The sequence below is a fragment of the Carlito syrichta genome, unplaced genomic scaffold (assembly GCF_000164805.1).
Source record: "Carlito syrichta isolate Samal-C Ts95f unplaced genomic scaffold, Tarsius_syrichta-2.0.1 Scaffold301531, whole genome shotgun sequence".
Taxonomy (NCBI): Eukaryota; Metazoa; Chordata; class Mammalia; order Primates; family Tarsiidae; genus Carlito; species Carlito syrichta.
In genome coordinates this window covers 770,163-791,328 of record NW_007245627.1, presented here as the reverse complement: position 1 = coordinate 791,328, position 21,166 = coordinate 770,163, and the positions used below count along the sequence as shown (strand labels likewise).

General features: G+C 37.8%; 1 protein-coding gene across 10 annotated transcripts in view; it reads left to right on the top strand.

Moving 5' to 3' along the window:
* Positions 1-21,166, top strand: part of PTPRD (protein tyrosine phosphatase, receptor type D) — a 416,835-nt gene that overhangs the window by 327,909 nt on the left and 67,760 nt on the right. For all 10 annotated transcript variants that reach the window (XM_008054819.1, XM_008054818.1, XM_008054813.1 and 7 more), the window contains one exon: positions 7,889-8,012. In XM_008054819.1, coding sequence (XP_008053010.1) covers positions 7,889-8,012 — 124 coding nt within the window. The remainder of the gene's footprint in view (positions 1-7,888; positions 8,013-21,166) is intronic.

Here is a 21,166-nt window from a genome sequence, read left to right as displayed (position 1 = left end):
TGGTGGCCTTGTTAACCATGAAAAAGAAAGGATACAGCAGTGAATTATTTAATGTATTGCTACACATAAGTTATATTCACTAGATCATTTTATTTGACAATCACCTATATACTATAGTAGACCCTTTGATGTTGCCATACTCTTTAATGTCCCTAGATGTAATGAAAACAACTTATTTTAACAATTAAATGTCATACTCTGTAAATGATTCACTGATCAAGTGACTTCTTTTTATATATCATTGCAATTACTTTTTTAACAATTCAGCTTTATGTCTTTAATCAGAACAGTTTAATACATTTCTAGTAACATTTTCTTGCCCCAAACTGAAAATTTAATTTTTTTTTTCCAAATAATATCAGAATTGCTAATCTGTGAACTATATTTGTAAGGTGATTCTCAGTAACACTCTATTCTTTAAGAACATCAACTATAAATCTGTCCATCTCTTTCTGATTATCCACTTTATTTGATGTAGAAGATATAAATAGTTAAAACCTAAATAAGATTAAGATCTAGTGAAGTAGCTGGTCTGTTCCTTCATTGCTCTCATTCTTCTTCTAGAACATTGCACTTGGAAACTAAAGATGTCTCTCTTCTGCATTTAATGGTGTTTAGGAAAATGCTCGGCCTGATAAAAATAAGTGTATATTAAAATCTCTGGACTTTTAAATCTTCAAATCTTAAAGTTATATTCTTCCAGCTCTTATTCAGAAGGGTCTCCCAAAAAGACTCTTTCCACAGTCACATAATAAGGTAATAAAACAGTTTATCTGAATTCTAGAGGCCACATCATGTTGCCCTAGCGAGTTAAAAATGAATCACCTTTTTGTTTTTGTTGTTTTGGCTTCTCATCATTTTTCATCCATGGTAAGTTCGAATAATTTTGATATACTTCTAGGAGTAAATGGTATCTTTTGTGAAACAAACGAACTCATCTTTAGTGCCATGATATAAGTTAGAAAACATATTTATCAACGTGTTGCCCCAGAGCACCTCCCGTGGCTAAATGATTGATCACGAGTATCGTTTATTCTTTTGGCTTCCCCATATACCCATTCTCAAAATGTAGCTAGAGATGTTATTACTTTGATTTTCTCTGCGTGTTTGTTACATAATAGAATGTGGTCAGAACTTCACTTCAAACTACTGCACAACATATAAAGTTGATACAATCTTATCATTTAAAACAAAATTTTAGCTGTATGTAAAATATCTGATCGAAACGCTTTTTGATGCCTCCGATGAAGGGGGTATGTTTCTAAATTTTCTGTCTTTTCTGCTATTAAAGGTGGAGCCCTCCCACATCCATTCATTTGCTAACACCGAGCGTCTTGAAAAGTGTCTATTTCAATCTTTCACACTCTAATAGCAGTCTAGATCAAAGGTGCTCTTATAAGGAGAGACTCAGTAAGACTTGATAACTTATTGGGTAAAGGGAGAAAAGAGCAAATGAGGGCACAGACCTGAGAGTGGGATGACATTAGTAGCAAAAGGAACCCCAGGGCGAACAGACCCAAGTTACAAGACCTGCCAAAGCTAACCAAGGGCAGTCGGAAAGCCGACATCCTGGTCTCTGACTTCCAGATTTTGCAGCTCGCCAGACATTCCATCTCTTCCTCCCCTTCCAGTTTCTGGAGCATCATTGGATGCCACTGAACCTTTTGAAGAAAGTATTCATTATGCCAATTGCAGGCTTTTGCGAATTATGCAAAATATAGCCCTTCTCATCTGTGCAGACATGGGTCTTTTTCAAATGAGTGTGTATTAATTTACCATTTTCAAACAGAGAGAGAGAGAATATGAACAAATGAGAATTTTTAAAGGGCTTCATTGCAGAAATACATAGTCAATGGCAGATTGCTCTTCTCAACCTCAGAAAAGGCTTCAAAATATCTCAGCGCAGACCGCACCCAGTAAGAACCAAACGAGCCTACCGGAGGGAACTGTGAGGAGAGAGGGTGTTTCTCTGGACGTTAAGGTCACTGCAAGTTCAATTCCCCGTCAAAAGGATAGTTGGTCTAACCCAGAGTTTGGCTAGTGAAGTTGCTGGTCTATTTCTTCTATATAATTAAATGGTGGTTAGTTCTAAAAGCACACAAAAAACAGGATGAATCTCTCTTTTTGTGGTTTCTCTTTGATGAGCTTCTAAAGGGAGCATATTGAAGTTTTTCTTTTGGTGGAGAGAGGAATAATGGAACGCAGACAACTAGTGTTATATGGCATTTTGCATGTTTGAATTCTGTTTTTTCCACGGGGTCAAAAGGTTAAATTTTGAAGAATGATTAAAGGACTTCGCTTTGAGATGATGGGTCCAGCTTTGCTGCAGAAGGTCACCCTCAGATCACGATATAGTTCTACTCAGTGACTGTAATCTGATGTGCAAATGTGTGATCACTTTCTCACTTGGGCTTTAGAGTTATAGACGTCGATCGGCAGCACCCCACCGGTTTTTGTTCCCAGGCTCCCTTGTGCTGTGTTTCAAGAGAGTAACTGGACGTCAAGTGTGAAGTAATCCCAGAATCTTCTGTCTTAGCCAGAAAGGAAGCATGGGATGGTGCCAGGCCCTCAGACTCCAGGACCAGAACGTCTGGCCCCTAAACCTGCCTTCTCTTTCTAGTAACCCTTTGACCGTGAGAAAGTGACTGAACTTCTCTGCACCTCAGTTTCCACATCTACAGAATTGTGATAATAATGGCGACTACTTCCAGCATCTTTGTGAAGGTAGCTGAGTTAGGATAGGTCAAGCGCAAAGAAAACAGTATTGGTTTTTATAGCAATTGGATGCAAGTACTTACATTTTCGTTCCTTTTTAAAATCAAGAATACAACGAAGACTTACAAATCTACCTGCTACCTGTGGTTTATTTTTCCAGTTACCCAGTTTAAGACAAAGCCCTGATTGACTTTAAAAAAAAGAGCCTGGCTCAGTGGCTCAGCCTGTAATCCCGCCCCTTGGGAGGCTGAGGTGAGTGGATTGCCTGAGCCCACGGGTTCGAGACCCGCCTGGGCAGCTTGGTGAGACCTCATCTCTACAATAAATTAGCCAGGTGTGGTAGCACGCACCTGTAGTTCCAGCTACTTGGAAGGCTAGGCGGAAGGATCACCGGGAGCAGCCACTGCACTCCAGTCTGGGCGACAGAGTGAGACTCCAACTCAAAAACAAAAACAAAAAAAAGAATTAGAACATCGAGTTAAAGAATATGTAAATTAATATCAAAGTATTTGATATTAGCACGTGTCTACTTAAGACTTCCCCTTTCTTTCTTTCTTTCTTTCTTTCTTTCTTTCTTTCTTTCTTTCTTTCTTTTTTTTTGAGAAAGTAGGAGTTTATTAAGAAGACAGAAAAGCTCCTGCAGTGGGAGGGGACCCGAAAGAGGGCTGCCAGAAACTTTCCCTTTGTTCTTCAAATCATTCACAAGGGGGGTTTTCTTTCTATGTAGTCACTTTTTTCTCAGTAAGATAAAGCCATTGAGTTGCAGATCTGTTGTTGGCATTAGCATGATTTAGTCAAAAGCTATGGTGGGAGGAGACACCAAGTGCCCAGTGTGCAAGAAGCAATGTGAAATGTGTTAGCATCTTAGTGAAGTGTGAGATAACACCAAGGATTTGTATAGTATCTATCTTTTAAGAGGCTTTTTGACTGGTGGGAAAACAAAAGTTAATACGATGAAGTAGCACTTTTGATTATGAATTCGGTGATAATGTCCACATTTCATATAGCTTATGAAAAAAGGCTGTTAATCAGCTTTCGGTTGAATAAATCCAGCTTGCTTATTTATAACTCACAAAATTCCCCTCAAGGGAAACTGAAGAAATTCCAGCCAGGAGTCCAGCTCAGGAAGGTAGAACTTCAGAAAGAGTTGTGAGAAGACGAGGACATTCCACAGAAGATGATTTGGGTAGACAAAGCTGGAAGGATGAGTAGACATCAGTAAGAATCACGCTCAGGAGACCCCAATACTAGCAGCAGGCCCAAAGAAAGGAGTTGAGTCCATTAGGAACAAGGGTGCTTATTTGTTAATATCGAGATGACCCCAGCTTGACTTGTTAGTAGAAAGATGCATGGTCGGGGTGGATGGACCAGAAATGTGAGGTGGAAGTAGAAGTCAGTGTTGATGTCCTTCAAAGTCTACACGACTCCTTCTCCATGTTGGCCATGGTACTATTCCTGAAGATGTAAGGGACAGTGGCAAGAGAAGCCAGAGAACAAAAAGGCAAAGCAACGGTGTCAAAGCCACCGGCAATCAGGCTCTTATTCATCCATGATGTCTCCGCCTTATGAACATGGAAAGCTGAAATTTGATTTTCATTAATCAGTTTTACTTCTTTCAAAATTGAAAAGACCTTAGTATACCCCACCTACTTTCAGTAGTTGTTCTTTTGTACTGAGTTTACTGCTCTCCGCATTTTGACAGGCTCCAAAAATAATGACCTGTGTTGTGTGTTGTTAAACGTTCAGTCAGACAGATAGATACAGATGGATGAGTGCTGTGTTGCACAAAGACAAGTCAGCATTATTTAATCAATGTTTGTTTGATCCGTGTAAAACGAGTATAAATGTAAGCTGCACCCCATCTGTTTTATCATCCATGTGAAGCCAACCTCATTTTTAAAACTTGATTTCTTATGTAATTGCCCTAGAATGACACAGGATGATAAGTCGGGAAGAAATATCATTCGGACTGGGGAGAAAAAGGATAGTCATTCCTGTTCTGGTGTCTTTTGTATATTGGGCTTCTTCATTTTGCAGTGGAGTTCAGAATAGTTAGGGAGCGTTGTGGCTTAGGAATGACCCACCGATAATGAAGATCAGCTGAGCTTTGGAGTCGAGCAGACCTGGGTTTGAGGGTAACTATGTGAATCTAGCTGTATGAACTTAGCCAAACTACTTAAACATCAAGTAGCACAGTGTCTGTCACAGTGAAGGCTCTCGGTAAGAACCATTAATCTTTATTTAATTCAGTTTTCTAACCTGGCAAATTGGAAAAAAACGATACCTACCTTATAACGACTGTGAAAATTAAATGGAACGCTGCATATAAAGGATGGTGACCTAGCAGCTATTGTTATACTTATCTTCTTACCCATAGGACTTCTTCTCACGGGCCACTTGAAACCTAAGCATACAGATATAAAATATATAATAAAAATAAAATATATATTATATATAATAAAATATACATATATATTTTTTTTAAAGCAGGATCTATTGAGAGGACAGAAAAGCTCCCACAGTGGGAGAGGACCCAAGAGGGTTGCCCGAAACCTAAGCATATTAACATACGTGGCATATAACTCATGTTTCTATTACCAGTTTTTAAAGTCTTCAATGTCGGTGTCAAATAAATCATGCAGAGGGTTGAGAACATGTGGCAAGAGTGGAAATGCCCCTGAGTTAACAGAACCTTTCAGTTGATAGATGCAATTTCATGACTGGAATTAAATGTATGCTATCTTATACATCTATGGATGGTCTTAGTCGGATTAAAACAAGGCTATCTTCTACCAAAAGCACTGTACATACATCAGTGAGTTTAGTAACTTCTCGGGATAATTGAGAGAACGATGTATAAAAAGCGTATATGCCCAGCATGTTCATCAGTGTGAAGTGAAATAGCAGTGGTGGTTATAATTTCATTATCACACGCTTAATTTCCAAGCCATATGGTAATGAGCGTAGGTATTAAAAATGTGGGTATACTGTACAGGTTTCCACAGTGTGTTCTCTCTCGTGTTACACAGAGGAATTGTTCCACGGCTTCCTTTTATTTCTCAAAAACGATTGTTTATCAATTCTATTTATTTATTTAAAAACCATCTGTTGACCCATCTACTGAGCCAGGTGTAACATAAATGCAAAGATGCCTAAAGCCACTTGGGTAGGACCGTGGCTAAGGAAGTTAGAATTAGGCGGTAGGTCATCCAGAGTCAGTGGAAGTTCTTCAGCAGGGAGCTAACCTGTCCAGGGCATCCCTGCTTTCGAAAGACAATGTCAGCAGCAGTATAAAAAAATGACTTGGAGTAAGAAACTAGAGGAAGGAGCTCAGTCAGACAACAGATACTGAAGGTCCGGATGTAGGGAGCAGCAGTAAGATTACATGTAGCTTCAGGACCAATTTGAGAGATTTTTTAAAGGCATGTGTTGGTCACTGAGTGGCGCTGCTCTGTGTGGACGAGGCAAGAGGCTGACTTGAAGGCCTTCACCTGGGCATCTGAGTTCTCCAGTTCCGCCAGCTCGAGAGGATTATATATTATATTTATATATATTATTAACGTATATTAATATGTACGTTTACTACATATAATTAATATATGCATATAATTAATGCATATTAATGTATTATACCAATGCTAAGAAGGAATTATATTCTGCAGGGGAGAAGATACATTTCCCTGGAAGAACAAGCTAGAAAGTCACTCAGTTGCATTATTCTTTAGACTCTAAGGCATGGTTATTATTTTTCTGAATACTGTTCAGTGACCAAGTATTTTATATAGAGATTAACATGGGCTAAGAAAGAAAAAATGTTTTATAATCCTTAGTAAATTAGAGGCTATAATCTGTACTGCTGAGAATTTTAGTATGTTTGGAGGCTATTCAAGAATACCCATATTGGCTTGGCTCTGCATTGGTGAGTTTTACTGTTGGGCTGACTGAACTCTGTGCCTTTTAACAGAAAATATACACATTTTTAATATTGTGATAGCTGCTGGATATGATTTATTTAAACTTCTACTTATACACATAAAGGTATGGAATATACTTAGTATCAAAAATAACTGCTTAAATTCTAACATAGTGTCTTTACTTTGTTAAAATTTTACCTGGCTGTAAACCTATTTTATCGTTATTTTTGAACACTGGATTGTGATCATTTAAAATCATGTTTATGTAATTACTGAACTCCTGTTTCCACATAACCATGAAATTATAAACCTTAAAAATATGTCAGTTCCTATGATGAAAGAAAATGTGTTTTGATTTCCATAACATTGCAGGAAATTATAAAGTCCCTTCGAGTTTTATAATCAAACCTGAATTTGGTCTTGAAATCATGGTTCTACTTATATATTTTTAAATGATATATTTTATATCTGTGCAATATTTATATCGTTGAATAATTGTAGTTGGATTAAGACATCAAGGAAAGACAAAATGAGATAAAAATAAGCAATAAAAGAAGGCAAACTATAAATATAACCACACATAATGGTAAATAAAAAGATATATTGTTAAACAGAAAAACAATTAAGCTTTATGGCATTGGGTGAAAAATTGTTATTCTAAGACGAGTATTAGATTTAACTGACTTCTTGACTGTTATTGTTAACTGTTTGAAATGTACACTTTGCCTTGTGATATTGGTCATAGTGTGTTAGGAAGAAACCGACAAAACCTTAAATTGCCATTAAGTTGTGAGCATGTAGGTGAAGAACAAACAGGGAAGCCTGGGCCCGAGGAAGCCAATGAAAGACAATCGACTTAAAGACTGAGATTAGTCCAGATAGGAAAGAGTAGGGAAGACAAAATAATGTTCACAAAACCAGAAGGAATGTTGAACCACGATGACTTGTCAATGGCAGCAGCAGAGAGGCCAGTGGAAAAGTAAAAAATAAAAACCTGCCTTTCCAATATTCACAGAACATCTATATCGATTCTTTTTTGTTTGGATCAATGTTGGTGACTATCACTGTTTCTGACGATGATTAATCATTTCATGTGATGCTGGTTGTATTAATGTTCAGCTTCACAGTTGGGATCATCTTGATGATGTATGGCTTCAGAATTTTCTTTTTAAATCATATCTGTTACTTGTGATAAATGCCTATAATCCAGTGTTTTTCAGTATTGACTTTTGTGTGTGTGTGCTGTTTTTCTTTTGAAGTCCATTGACCCTGGCCAGCAGTTCACATGGGAACATTCAAACTTGGAAGTAAACAAACCAAAGAATAGATATGCAAATGTGATTGCCTATGATCATTCCCGGGTTCTCCTATCAGCCATAGAAGGTAAGAAAATACAGACATCTTCAATACCTTTATTTTCGTGGGTTTAAGTGGGCGCATGAGAATATACTTTTAGCTTGTTAGCCGTCTATGAAAGTAGGTACTTAAGATTCAGACACGGCTAGTTCTTGCTTTTCCTTTCCCACACAGATACAACAGACATAGGCACCGTGTGGCAGAATGGCATCCATATCCCTCCTTACCTCCTTGCCTTTACGCTAGGTTAAAGACTTGACCTTGTAGTTGATGTTTTCATTGGGAAACACTTTGGGCTTGCCCATTGTACTGATGGCTTTTGGTTGTTATGAACGAACAGGTGATTGTCAGAAGAGGTTCATAAATTAACTAGTAGTTTCAAGAAGAGGGTTTATTCTAAACAATTGTAAATAAATCTGGATAAGCACTGGGGACAGTCTAAAGATTAGGGGTTGGCAATGTTTGGATTCATGTAAATTAAGCACAATGGAAATGTCTGATCTATCTAACTTGTGAACTGCTTAGTAATCTGTCGCTCACAATTGTAGTAAGATGTGTATTCCAGAGAGAATAATAGCTCCTAAAAGATGAGGGTTACTCCTCAAATACATCTAGCTTCATTGAGAATTCATGAGGAGGGTAGTTTCTCTTCACCTCTTTCCACTGATGAATAGCTTTCACCTGGCATTTAAAAACAATTAGGAGTTATTGCTTAACACTCAGCATTTTATTAGTCTTTCTGGCAATAGTAGTACATTGGATTGCAACGTCCTCAGAAAATAGTTTAGAAACCACTTCAATCCTTCCTTGTGTGCAATAACAGCTATCCTGGGCCACCGCTTGTCACATGCCATGTCTATCCTCACTGGTACCCAGAAGAGTTCTGTGGCCTCTTCATACTTGAAAGTTCCCTGTTTACCTTCCTACAGATGTTTTATAAAATATGGAATAATAACAGTGCAGGCCTCAGACCCAGTCCTTTTACGGGCTTTACAGTCGAAAGAATTTCATCTACAGTTGTTCAAATTTCTTTCCTTTTTTTTTTTTTTTTTTTGTTTCCATATATCTTTCAAGTATCTTTCCTCATTTTTTTGCCTTCAAAATATATGATGCCTGCTATTTTATTTCATAGCTCTGATTAAGTCCAACCTGCTTCCTTAGTGTCCAGAATTAATTTGAAAGTGAGACACTGCTTAAAAGCTTTCCCACTAAGCATCAAAGTCAACTAATACATTTATTTCCAGTTCTTTGGGAAGAACTCTCTTCCAGCGCTTGAACAGGTCTGCATCAAGTTGGTGTTGTTTGACATAGATATATTTTGTAAAATTCTCACAATAAATTTACTTTTGATGGTGGGAAATGCTGTAGTCCCTTGTTTTAGGCAGCCAAAGATACTGGGGGTTCAGGTGTTAACCTCCTTTTTCCACACTGAGAAAAGTGATGGAACTTAACAAAGTTTTACCAATACTAGTTCAGGCAGAATAGTATCAAATAGGTAATTGCTTCTTTTCAAGTCTTCTTAATAACTGTGATTATGTGGATGACTAGCAGATGGGGTTTGCATTTTATCTCAACGTTTTCCATTTTAAGATGTAAAAAAAAAAATGCTGTTTCTTGTCTCAAGTCTCTCAAATCATCTCCATAATAAATAAAAATACTAAACCAGATCACAAGTAGGGGAGAGACATCCTTTTTTCCATTAGTAAAACCAAGGTGAATTATAGAAATAAAATAAATGAATGTAAGTTGAGAATCTATTTGGCATGCTCTTGCCTAGAGAACTTGTCAGTCTGCCTTTGCTGTAAGTGTAGCCTTTTTTCCACTAAGAATTAGGCCATTCGATACTACTACTTCCCTGTACTTTTGCCTACTTTATTATTATTTTTCTTAACCTGTAATTTTCCACATCTTAGCAGTAAAGTCTGTCAAGGGACAAAAAAATGGACCTCCTTGTACCTTGGTATTATGAGAGCTGGAGACGATGCATATCTCATTCCCATGTTATTTTTATAGTAGAAAAGCAAAAGCGCTTGAATCAGACTAAAACCTGCCTTTTTATAGCTCTGTGCTCACAAATACACCCTAAATCTAGAGCTGACCTAGAAACCAAAAGTCTTTCAATTGTAAGTGTTATGCAAAAGGTTAGAAGCATTTAATTGAGGTTTCTGGGCTATACACAGAGCTTTAATCTAGATTACAACCAAGAACAGCATTTCGTCTTAGGCTAAGCCCTAACCAGCAGGTATTTGTGAGGGCAGTCAGACATCCTATAACTTAAGCACAGAAGAGAAAATGCTGGCAACTGGAACCACAGAACCGCTAACTGAGGCTTCTCCTCTAAAAGCTTTGATAACATGGGGCCAGATTTTAGTACATCAGAATATTAAGTGACTTCATGCGCGATTTTTAAAACGTAACGTGCTTGGTTGGGGTCCCACCTGTGTCTCTAACTTAAATGACGTTAGTTGAGATTTTAATTTGGGTGTTTTTGTTATTCTCTAAATGGCGCTAGCCAGTGTCTTCATATGACTTTGCAAAATGATCTCACAGACATTAGAAAAAACACTGTAAATGGCCACAGTGATTCATGCTCTCTTTATCATTGCTTAATTGAACAAATCTATACCCTACTTCCATTGGGATACTCACAGAGGAAAAAATAAAAGAATTAAGAATTGGGTGTGAGCACCAATGTGCTTATTGAGCTTTTTGAAAATAGCAACACTTCATGACATCTTTCCAAATCACAGTCACTTTATTTACGCTAGGAAAAATGCAGAATAAATTCAAGAGGGCCCTAATTACAAAATGCTTTCAACTGCTGAATTATAGGGCAAGTAGTATGGAAACACAATTGAATTTTTGACAAATCCAATTACCATCGGGGTCCCCTCCAAGTTTAAGCAGTTCTTAAGAGAAAATAATAATTCCTGAAGAAGAGAGGTGATAGAATTTATTTGAATGACTTAAAATAGATGCTTAAAAATAACGGCCACATGGAAGATAATACTTGTATATGCATATGAACAATATATACTAATATGCTTACACTTAGAATCTAAGGCTGTTTAGAAATTATACTTGCCTTAAAGTGGGAAGGGAAAATGGACACATCAGTAGACAAAGCACAAGGAAATCTGAGTTTGGGTCATAGCCCCGTCAGTAAGTGGATAGGCTGCCTTGACTTCTCTGAGGATCCACTTAGCCATGACCACTTTCATTTCTGATTTCTGAGAGGTATCTTTATACCACTTTATCAGTTATTTTATTTACACAACAGTCTAATGAAGCAGCGGTGTAAGTATTTTACTAGATATTGAGGTGTCCGTATTTAGAGATGAGAAAACTGAAGCTCAGAGAATTGTCTCAGTTACACAGTGTGTGATTGGTAGAACTCATCTTAGCATCCAGCTCTTCTCATTCCTCATCCAGGGTATCCTCTGACCAACATCACTGATGAGACTTTCCGACTGATGCAGGGTGTGACAGTGCCTAAGTCACTTAGCATAGGTCCGAAAAGCCCAGCCTTATCTTTTTGCTTAAAAATCCACGTTATCACTTGGCATTAGCCTTCCGGATAACACAAGCATTGCATTTTAGAATTTCATTTGCTGTTTCATGACATTAAACCTAAGGCATTGACATCGTACGGGAACTCATCATTGATCCAAATGCATCACGGAGTCCTAGCATTGAGAAAGGTCAGGGGCACCTATACCTAAATGATACCACAGGTGATCGACTCACCTCCAATTGCTTTTTTTGTCTCTTTAATTTCTTATTAGCCAAGGAATATCAAGTCATGTCAGGTTATTTATTGGCAATGCCTTAGAATTAGCAAAAATAAACTATTGCACTCCTGGATTTTTTTTTTTTAAGTTTTTTGTGCTTCCCGCAGTGTATTTCTGTTAGGGAAATTACCATTAAAATTTTATTTTAAAAGTCATATGGGCATGTATTTTAAAAAATTTTTAGCCAAGTCTAAATATATTAAGTGAAATTAAAATGCCGCTTTCCAATTAAACGACAAAGACCAAGAGTTATAATGGGTATGATTACCTGGGTATCTGTTTTATGTTGCATACCATGTTATAGATGTAATCCGTAGTATCTGTAGTGTTCAGGTCAACCTCCAAGGCTAGTTGTCATCATATGAATTTACAGATGAAGAAACAGAAACGTTGAAAAAGTCTGCCAGCTCGTTTATGATTATTGCTAGCAAGTGACAGAGCCAGAAGGCTCATCGACACCCGTCAAAGACTACTATTCTCCACTGGGCGGGCCCACAGGCCCTTTGGAGGTCATGATGGCTGCACCTGTGTACAGCATATCTAATTTTAAAATGGTGCCTTTTTGGCCAGGAAGGCTCTCTAGGAATTTTGAAATACACATTGTGAAACACTTAAACAATAGAGACTTTAGAACTACAGGTCTTCGTGTGTGTTCTTAGACTCCAGTCACAGTGAATTTTTCCGAAGAATAAACGGCACAGCAATGATTTTCAGGGGAGTTTTTTGTTTGTTTAATATTACTTTCTAAGGTATATTGGGAAGAAGCTTGAATAAGAAAACAGTAGAATTAAAACTAAATCTCAGTTTAAAAACACCGATGTGACCTTGGGCAAGTCACTTAATGCAGTTAACAGTAACTCTGTGGGGGAGCTATCTCATTTTATAATTTGATGAACATTTTAAACCCCACTTGCAAACAAACTACAACTATACACTTTATTGGCGCACTTATTTCAGAGCATAGGGGACACACAGACCCTTTACAAACCCATTCTCCAGTTAGGAAACCTTTGACTTAGGTTTTTTGTTGCTGTTCTCTTTTCTCATAAAACAAGGCTATGTAAGACCCTACCGTCCCTAAAATTCTGAGCTTTGATTCTAATTCCTGAGATGCAAAGATACTATAAGTAGGCAAATAGATATTAAATCTAGACATGAAAAGATTAACTTCTTCAAGGAAAAACTAAAACATCGGAGGGTTTATTCTCAATAAATTTCTTAGCTGGTATGCAGCTCTCACCAAAACAGGTATAAATGGTTTTATCTGTGAGAGAGAAACAACCAAAACTAAACACAGCATGTTTTCTACATTCATTAATACAACTACTTATTAGTCTGACTTTTTTGAAAGTTCATAAAATATGGGTCTGCGTCTTAGTCCGTTGGTGCTGCTAATAATAAAATGCCACAAACTTGTTAATTTATAAACTATAGAAATGTATTTCTCACAGTTCTGGATTCTGGGAAGTCCAAGGTCAAGGTGCCAGCAGTTTTGCTCTCTGCTGAGGGCCCAGTCTCTCTGCTTCCAAGGAGGTGCTCTGTTTCACTGTATTGCCTGGAGTGGAGGAATGCTGATACTGCGTCCATGTCCGCACAAGGGCAAAAGGACCTAACTCTTCAGGCTTTCATAAGGATGCTAATCCCACCCATGAGGTTTCTACCCTAATAACTTAATCACTCCCTAAGGCCACACCTCTCAATACTATCCCATTGATGATTAAGTGTTAACATATGAATATTTGAGGACATATTCCGATCAGTCTGTTTTATTTTTTCTTCTGGAAGGGGTATAGACTTAAAGCTTTGAAGCATAAATATGTGTATTCATTTCAACTCTTTAATGAGTACCTTCCTGGAAGGGTCCGTGTGCTTCTCAAGAATTTCTTTTCTATTAAATTATCCTCTGCTCTTCTTGCCTGGACAAGTTACTATGCTTCCGTTTCCTCATTTGTAGATTGGAATTATTAATAGCGCCTACCCCCCACAATTACTAGGAGGGTTAAATAAGTTGATATATAGAAAACCCTTAGAAGAGTGCCTGTCACATAGAAAATGCCTAATAAATATTATAAACTATTAGGATTATCATTAGTGTTATGAATTTTATTGCTACCATGGATAGGTCCTTTTAACTGCAGATGGAATTTCTTTGGTAGATGATCTATGAAAAAGCTAATAATACCCAAATGAGAAAGTTACATATATTTGTAGTACTTTGTGAAGCAAAAGAAAATATTGGTGCTTGATAAATGGAAACCAGACCCATAATCGCATTACAAATTTCAACAGGAGGAAGAATGTGTTCTTTTAAATGGAAATTCAAAATACATCATCTGCTGTTCGATTTGCCTAATAGGAGAAATTCTTAAAAATCCAAGTATAAGTAATATAGATGGTGATACAACAACCTGATTATTTGTGAGATGGGCAATTTAGCACCTTTAAAATGAGACAGTGGCTCCCATAGAATCACCACCCCTAAGATAAATCTAATTAAAAGTAAATACATAAAGACAAGAAACTTCCACCATTCTTCTGTATTGTGGATTTCCCGTTTGCCACCACACTAGTGTTCTATATTTCTGTAGCGTCTTAGCTTCTCTTCTACAGAGTGGTCTGTGGCTACATCTGTGTGATTCATTTTAAACAGCTGTCGGCGCATGGGAACACAGTCTCCAGGTCCACCTTGTACCCAGGCTGTGAATTGTCTTTTTCTTTCTTTTTTTTCAAATTTCTCTCTTTCTTTCTTTCTTTCTCTCTCTCTTTCTCTCTCTCTTTCTTCTTTCCTTCCTTGCTTCCTTTCTTGAGAAGGTACATGTAAATAGTATCCTGATGTATTTTCAGTAAGTAAAACAAAACAACATTTAAAAAGCCCCAGGAAAATAAGCTAATACAATCTACTCAACAATTTCTTATAGAATGTCAAATTATCGTGAATATCAACGTTCCACATGAAGCTCTAACATCAAAACATCAGAAATTATTTTCCCTGATAAAGAAATAGTATCCATGTGCCCATTCCCAAATCACGTCAATACACATAATCCCTTTTCCTCCTCCTGGTTCTTTCTCTTCCCTTCCTTCCTAGTTACTAGTGAATAGTTTTTGGCTACCAGGTATTTATTTTGCTCTTAAAATTGTATTTAAATTTCTGATGAAGCTTTGTTAGAATACATGCCTCACCCACCCAATTACTAGCTATGTTCATTTTTCTCATATTGTACTGAACATCAATCATTGATTGCAACAGATAACACAGTTTCTATAGCATTTTCAGTCTTTTACTTTTCAAGCTAATGGTTTACAATGTGATGAAGTTTAATCATTTTATTTCAGGATTTTTTTTTAAAGGATACATAAAAGCATCTCTTTTTTGAGGAGCAGTATGTAAACAAACTTTTATAGTTTAATATATCTTAAATTAAAAAACTAGATGGTACTTAGCCTGGAAAACTTGGAACAATTTCACAGGGTGCTTGCGGTCTTCATAAAAACTATCTAATTAGAGCTGTGTGGATGGCATCTTTCTCTTACATGTAACCAAGCAAGTGGTGTGAGGCTATCGTTCCCCGGGTCCCACCCTAGCCTAAACTGGCTGATGTTTCTTATCCAGGAAAGAGAAAAAGCATTTTTAAAGGAAGGACGGTTGTGTGTGTGTGTGTTTTAGCTTACTCTTGTTCTCAGAAAGCTAATCGAAGAGTAAAATCAGACAGCTCTGGAAGTGAGTTTATTTTTATCTCTATTGTCTTTAGTTCAGTTATTGGGATTCTTTTTTCATGTTATTGCACATCTATGCAGATTGCTCTAATGAATCTACACTTCATTCCTTGGAGGCTATAGAGAAACCTACATCATCTATGGCTCTGTTGTTCTAATATAGATGCATGTTGTAGGTTTCTGGGAATTTATCAAAGAATTATTTTTGTCCTCTCTGATATTTTTTTAAATATAGAAGCTGGAATGGGGCCTTCTATATTTGAAATTACTTTTTATCAGTAGAGTATTTAGGAATGAGTGGATTTACTTCATTTTTGCTAATACATCAATCATAATAATAATATCAAAATGGCATTTTGCAATTTCAAATGAATTAACTGCTTTGCTTCTTACAGGGGTGTTGGCTTAAGGACTTTATGATCCTAGCATTCATGTATTAGTGAGGAAGAGACTGAGGATCTGAGTGTTTCTTACAGACAGAGCTTCTGTAGTCACATTTCATGCTTGATTCTGACCGCCTCATTGCTACATGAACCTCTAAAATAATTGCATCCCTGTTAATGTAAGCTAATTGGACCACAACACTGTGATGTAGCTTAAAGGGTGTGGTTCAGTGGCCCAAGGTCCACTTCATTTCAGGACAAATTACTCTCTAGCCAGAAAGCGTTCTCTTCTATCACAGATGCCATAATTTCCCAACACATGTAGCTGATTTTGCCATGTATTCAAAGACAGTTCAATCACCCACTTCCTTTTCCACATCCATTCTCAAAGCCCAGCCTCCTCAGCAGTATGAATGTATGGAAAATCAAGGAAAGGAGGACATACATTAATGAAAAGTCACAGGTTGGGTCCCTACACTCTAAATGTTTTCTTTTGTTTCATTAGTTCACTGTGGCGATGAACTATGATGCCCTCAGAGCAAGGCGTGCTTTTTAAAAAATTGCCATGCATTCGGTAGGAACGTGGAGGGTGATTTGTCAAACTGCAGCTACATCAGGATACTGTGGCAAATAATATACCAAGCCTTTGCAAGAAGCATTTGTTGTCTTTGATATGTTGCAAAGAAAATCCTTCATCTCACCAGGTCTGATGATTCCATGGGTGGCCATCATCATATAAGGGAAGGAGGAAAAAAAAAAGCCTGTGTCCTTTAGAATGAAATAATGTACTCATCCATTTTTATTAGATTTTGTTTTTCTATTTTCAGTTTCCTAGTGACAGCAAAGTAAATATTTTTGCTGCAATGTGGATTGTCCAAATTGTAATCTAAGTCTTAACCAGCAATTCAATATTGTTAGATTTTTTTTTTTTTTGGTTCATGTGTCAGCATGAAGAAGGGGACATTGTTTACTAAATAAAAGGTGGCTTTTGTTCTCTATTGAATCTTGAACACTTCTATCTTACAATGAGGGATAAATTGGTTTACGAAAAAACAATTTGTTTTTGACACAATCCTCACTTCATTAAGGATTTTAGAACTTAAAGGAAATAAAAGTACCTGGGTCTTGAAGTCACACGGTGAATTGGAGCAGAGTAAGCCACTCAGCAGAATGTCCTCTGAATGGCCACCTCTGTGGGGCAGTGGCGGTGTGTCTGCTATAGCCATAGGTGGGGTTCTGTCTTCCTTCCAAGCCTGCCTCTTACTTATTCTTACTTTCTAAACTCCAAGGACAGCTTCTTTACAGAAACAGACCACCTGCAAACCTGGTACCACTACTTCCTTTTCTAAAATTTGTTTATTGTTTACCCCACCAGGTTCCAATCATGATTTGAATTATCAACCTCCATGAAAAATCCCATCTCAGCACATCAGAGGTAGATGCATAGGAATCAGCTTAAAAGAGTGTCAGAGTGTGTTCCTACCTAATCAGAGAGACAAAGCCCCTATTTATCTTAAAATAACTTCACGGAGATTTCCGAATCTAAGAAGGTTAAGAATAGCACAGAGAGACATCTTATTTTAGACCTCAAAAGGCCTTGAATCAATTGGTCCAACATACCTTATTTAACAGTATAGGTCTGCACAAGTTGGATAACTGGCCAAAGGTCAAAGAGCAAACTACCAACAGCCTTAGACAGGAGTCCAGGCTTCTCAGTCAGTTTCTCTAAGTTCTTAGCAAGTGCCTGGTGTAGTCCCAAGACTTGAAAATGCACACACAACTTTCCCTGCAGTGTTGTGTGACACAATAGTGTGAACATTCCCTTTGCGATTACTTAATTTCGCAGAATAAGTCATATACTATTTTTGGTCTTTTTTTTTTTTTTTGCTTAACATTAGGGCATGCGGCCTTATTAGAAACCTTTTATAATTATAAATGCCCTTTCAACAAGAGACAGCTCTTTAATCTATATTATCTTTGACCTCAAAAACCTAATTCACAACAAGTTGGGTGTTTTTGTTTGTTTGTTTGTTTTTTGTAGTTGTTTTTAAGAAAGCCACATGGTCCAATTAGCCCTCCTCAAATTAACAGGAAGAAAACCTTATTTTAACCTTGCCATGGCATAACAATTCAGATAGTATAGTCTTTGATATTATAACATGCTTTCAAGGTTTTAAAACATTCCTCAGTAATTAATTATTCATCACAAATACTCTTTTGTACAGAGTAGCTTCATCCTTCCAAGAATTTCCTCTCTTTCTGTTAACATTCAAACACATGCAGAAACCCCGTCCTCTTAATCCCATTCTTAGATGAAGAAAAAGGGTGTTGTTCTTGCATCTTGAACTCAATAAAGCATCCAAAGTTTTGCAGACAATTAAAAGAATAGTTGAGTCCAAAGTCCATGCCCAGGCTTACTTTTCCACTGAAAACTGTCACTAGCAATTACCCACCAATGAAATGAAAGCCTAATTCTGTTCAAATAGCTGTTTGCTATGACTCGTGCACAAAGACCACGAAACCACAGCTCTGCCAATCATTCACCTCATCACCATCTCTGATAGTTTTTAAGACTCGAGTTTACAGGTCGAGGTTCACTAACCCCAAAGACAAAAACCCAGTATAAAGAGTGTAATTAATGTTTTTAAATGCCACAGGAAAGAACAGTTCATTAACTGAGAAGATACAAGGGTGGACCCAAAAAAACCGCAGAATTATTTTTTGGAGCGTGAGTCCCTTATAGTACTGGCTTCCCTACTAAGTGTTCTAGGAACCCATCAGCATCAGCGTACCAGCTAGTGTTTGTCGTGAGAGGCCATATTCCGCCTCAGTGTTTTTTGGCTTTGTTTCTTGTTTTTTTGAGGCTATTTTCATGTGTTTGCCCATTTCATGATGGATGATTTATGAACGCACCTGTCCACACTGCACCAAGTTTTCAGCAGTTTTTGACCCAAAACGGCCTGGTCTCTGTGCCCCACCCTCCCTATTTACCTGATCTCACCTGAGCGACTTGATTTTGTGTTTCCCCAGATGAAAAAGTCCCCACAAGAAAACGTTTTGTCAATGTGGAAGAGGTGAAACAAACTTTTATACATGTAATAAAGCCGAGGACTCCTGTAATGAGTCAACTTAAATCTAAGCTCCCTTCTTGAAAAATCTCATTAAGACTAACTGACTCTAAGAGAAAGTTCCTACACCAGGGTCAATCTTCCCTAAGAATCTGCCTATGACAAGCAGAAGGCAAACATCTTTGTCATGTTCCTGTTGTTTTAATGACTCCTTCCTCTACTAAAAACCAACAACAAAACAAAAAGCCAAGCACTGTTTGTATACTATTGGAAGAAGGTCTCCTTGACTCCAATAAATAAAAGCAATCGGCTAATTTGTAGTAACTCTATAGTCTTTCAGGACTGCATTTTAAGTTGGTCTTCTATCCTACATAGCCCCAGAGAAATTCAATTAATTCTCCCACACTTCTCTTGGATTAGGAAAGCGCTCTGATTAGTGTTGCATTAGCAGATGCAAATCATTTTCTGGATAGGTCAGAAAATTAAATAAACAAATAGGCATTATTTAGAAAAGGTCACCCCCAAAAAGTGAAAGAATGTTATACATCCAGACTTCCAGCAGAAACATCATAATCGAGAACTACTGAAGAAGCATTTCATGACACCAAGACATTTTGGAAGCCTGCATATTATATATTTTCACTGGGACAATTGAACAATCTTTCTGAATGTGTCATATTGAAAACAGGTCTCTGGTCAGGCACAGTTGCTCGCGCCTATAATCCCAGCGGTTTGGAAGGCCAAGGTGGGAGGATCGCTTGAGGCCAGGAGTTTGAGGTTACAGTGAGCCAGAATCACATCACTGCACTCCAGCCTGGGTGACAGAGTGAGCTCCTGTCTCAAAAAAGAAAGGAGAAAAAAAAGAAAGAAAACTGGGGAAGTCTCATCTACTTGAGACAGACTTCTGTCTCGCTCTCAATATGGGGTTAATGTTTTTAGGACAGGCTATCACCCTTTCTAAAATGTTTTCTCATATCTCCCTGCACAGCTCATGATGGTGGGTTGTATGAATACAGGCCTCGTTGGATCTTCTGCAGAACATAGCCCCCTCTTACATCTCCACACTGCGGAGGATGTGGAGAAAGAACTTACCTGAAGTGTCTTTTCACCAGAGTGGGTCGCAGGATCTGCCAGGAGGAGGCTTTCTTTCAGGGCCTGCCTCCTGACAAGCAGGTGTCAAAGCAGAGGCGCCTCAGCTTTATTTCCAGGATGTAAAACACGGACCTACTAATTTGCTCCACTGGGAATTCAGCTTTTGTTTTCAGTTTCCAAAAGACCAGCTCCCAAATTCTTAAGGCATTTGATGATACAGTATTGATCCAGCTGCTTCGTCATCTTCAGGCAGAGTTGGTAGATTCTTATTCTGGGAAGACGTGCAGTCATTATTGAACAAGTTATTCATTCAGCACAACAGGACTCAGCAACCCATCCCCCCCCAAAAGGGAAGAATTTATTATGCAAACCAATTTATTACATAAAAATGGATTAAAATGTATGCAAGAGGGCTGGATGGGCCTAATTCCCTACCTTTAGGGATGATTCTCAGGTGTGCCTTCTCTGTCTCAGATGCATTGCTCTGATACATTTATTATCCTTGATGGGGGGGGGGGTTGGCCCTGTGCCCAGCTGATGCATTTTCTGGGTCATTTAACCCAGATTTCTCCAGTCTGACTTTTCTTGGGGGGAAAAAAATTTTCTGTATATTGGCAGCTAAGTGAGGCCCTTAGCCAAAATCCTTTTTAATCAATTCTTTAATGTTGCTAACTGCTAAATTAAAATTTTGAAAGCAGGCTTTTCCTAAGCTATGAAGTGGGTTCATGCTTGGCTCAGAACCAAATCCTATGGACATGTGAGATGTGTGTACTTCCCAGTGGTTGTAACCTGAGGATTGTGTTTAAACTGTCATCTGAATCAACAGTAATTTGGTGTCAGGGAGGAATCGGATCTTTATCAACAAAGAGCTGCCAGAACCCCAACTGCTTCTTGAGTAGCGGTAATAGATGAAGAATGTTACAACCAACCATGCATTTCAATTTGAGCTCCAAAAACTTTTCAGTTAATGCTGGTGGTATTCCATATCCATGCGTTCATCTCGAAGAGCAGGAGTTTCCATCTGACTTCCATTACCTTTCTCAAGAGGATCAGTTTTACAACTGGAATCAGAAAAGCAGTCAAAGTAATCACAAGTGACAATCAATGAAATATAACAATTTTAGCTTGGG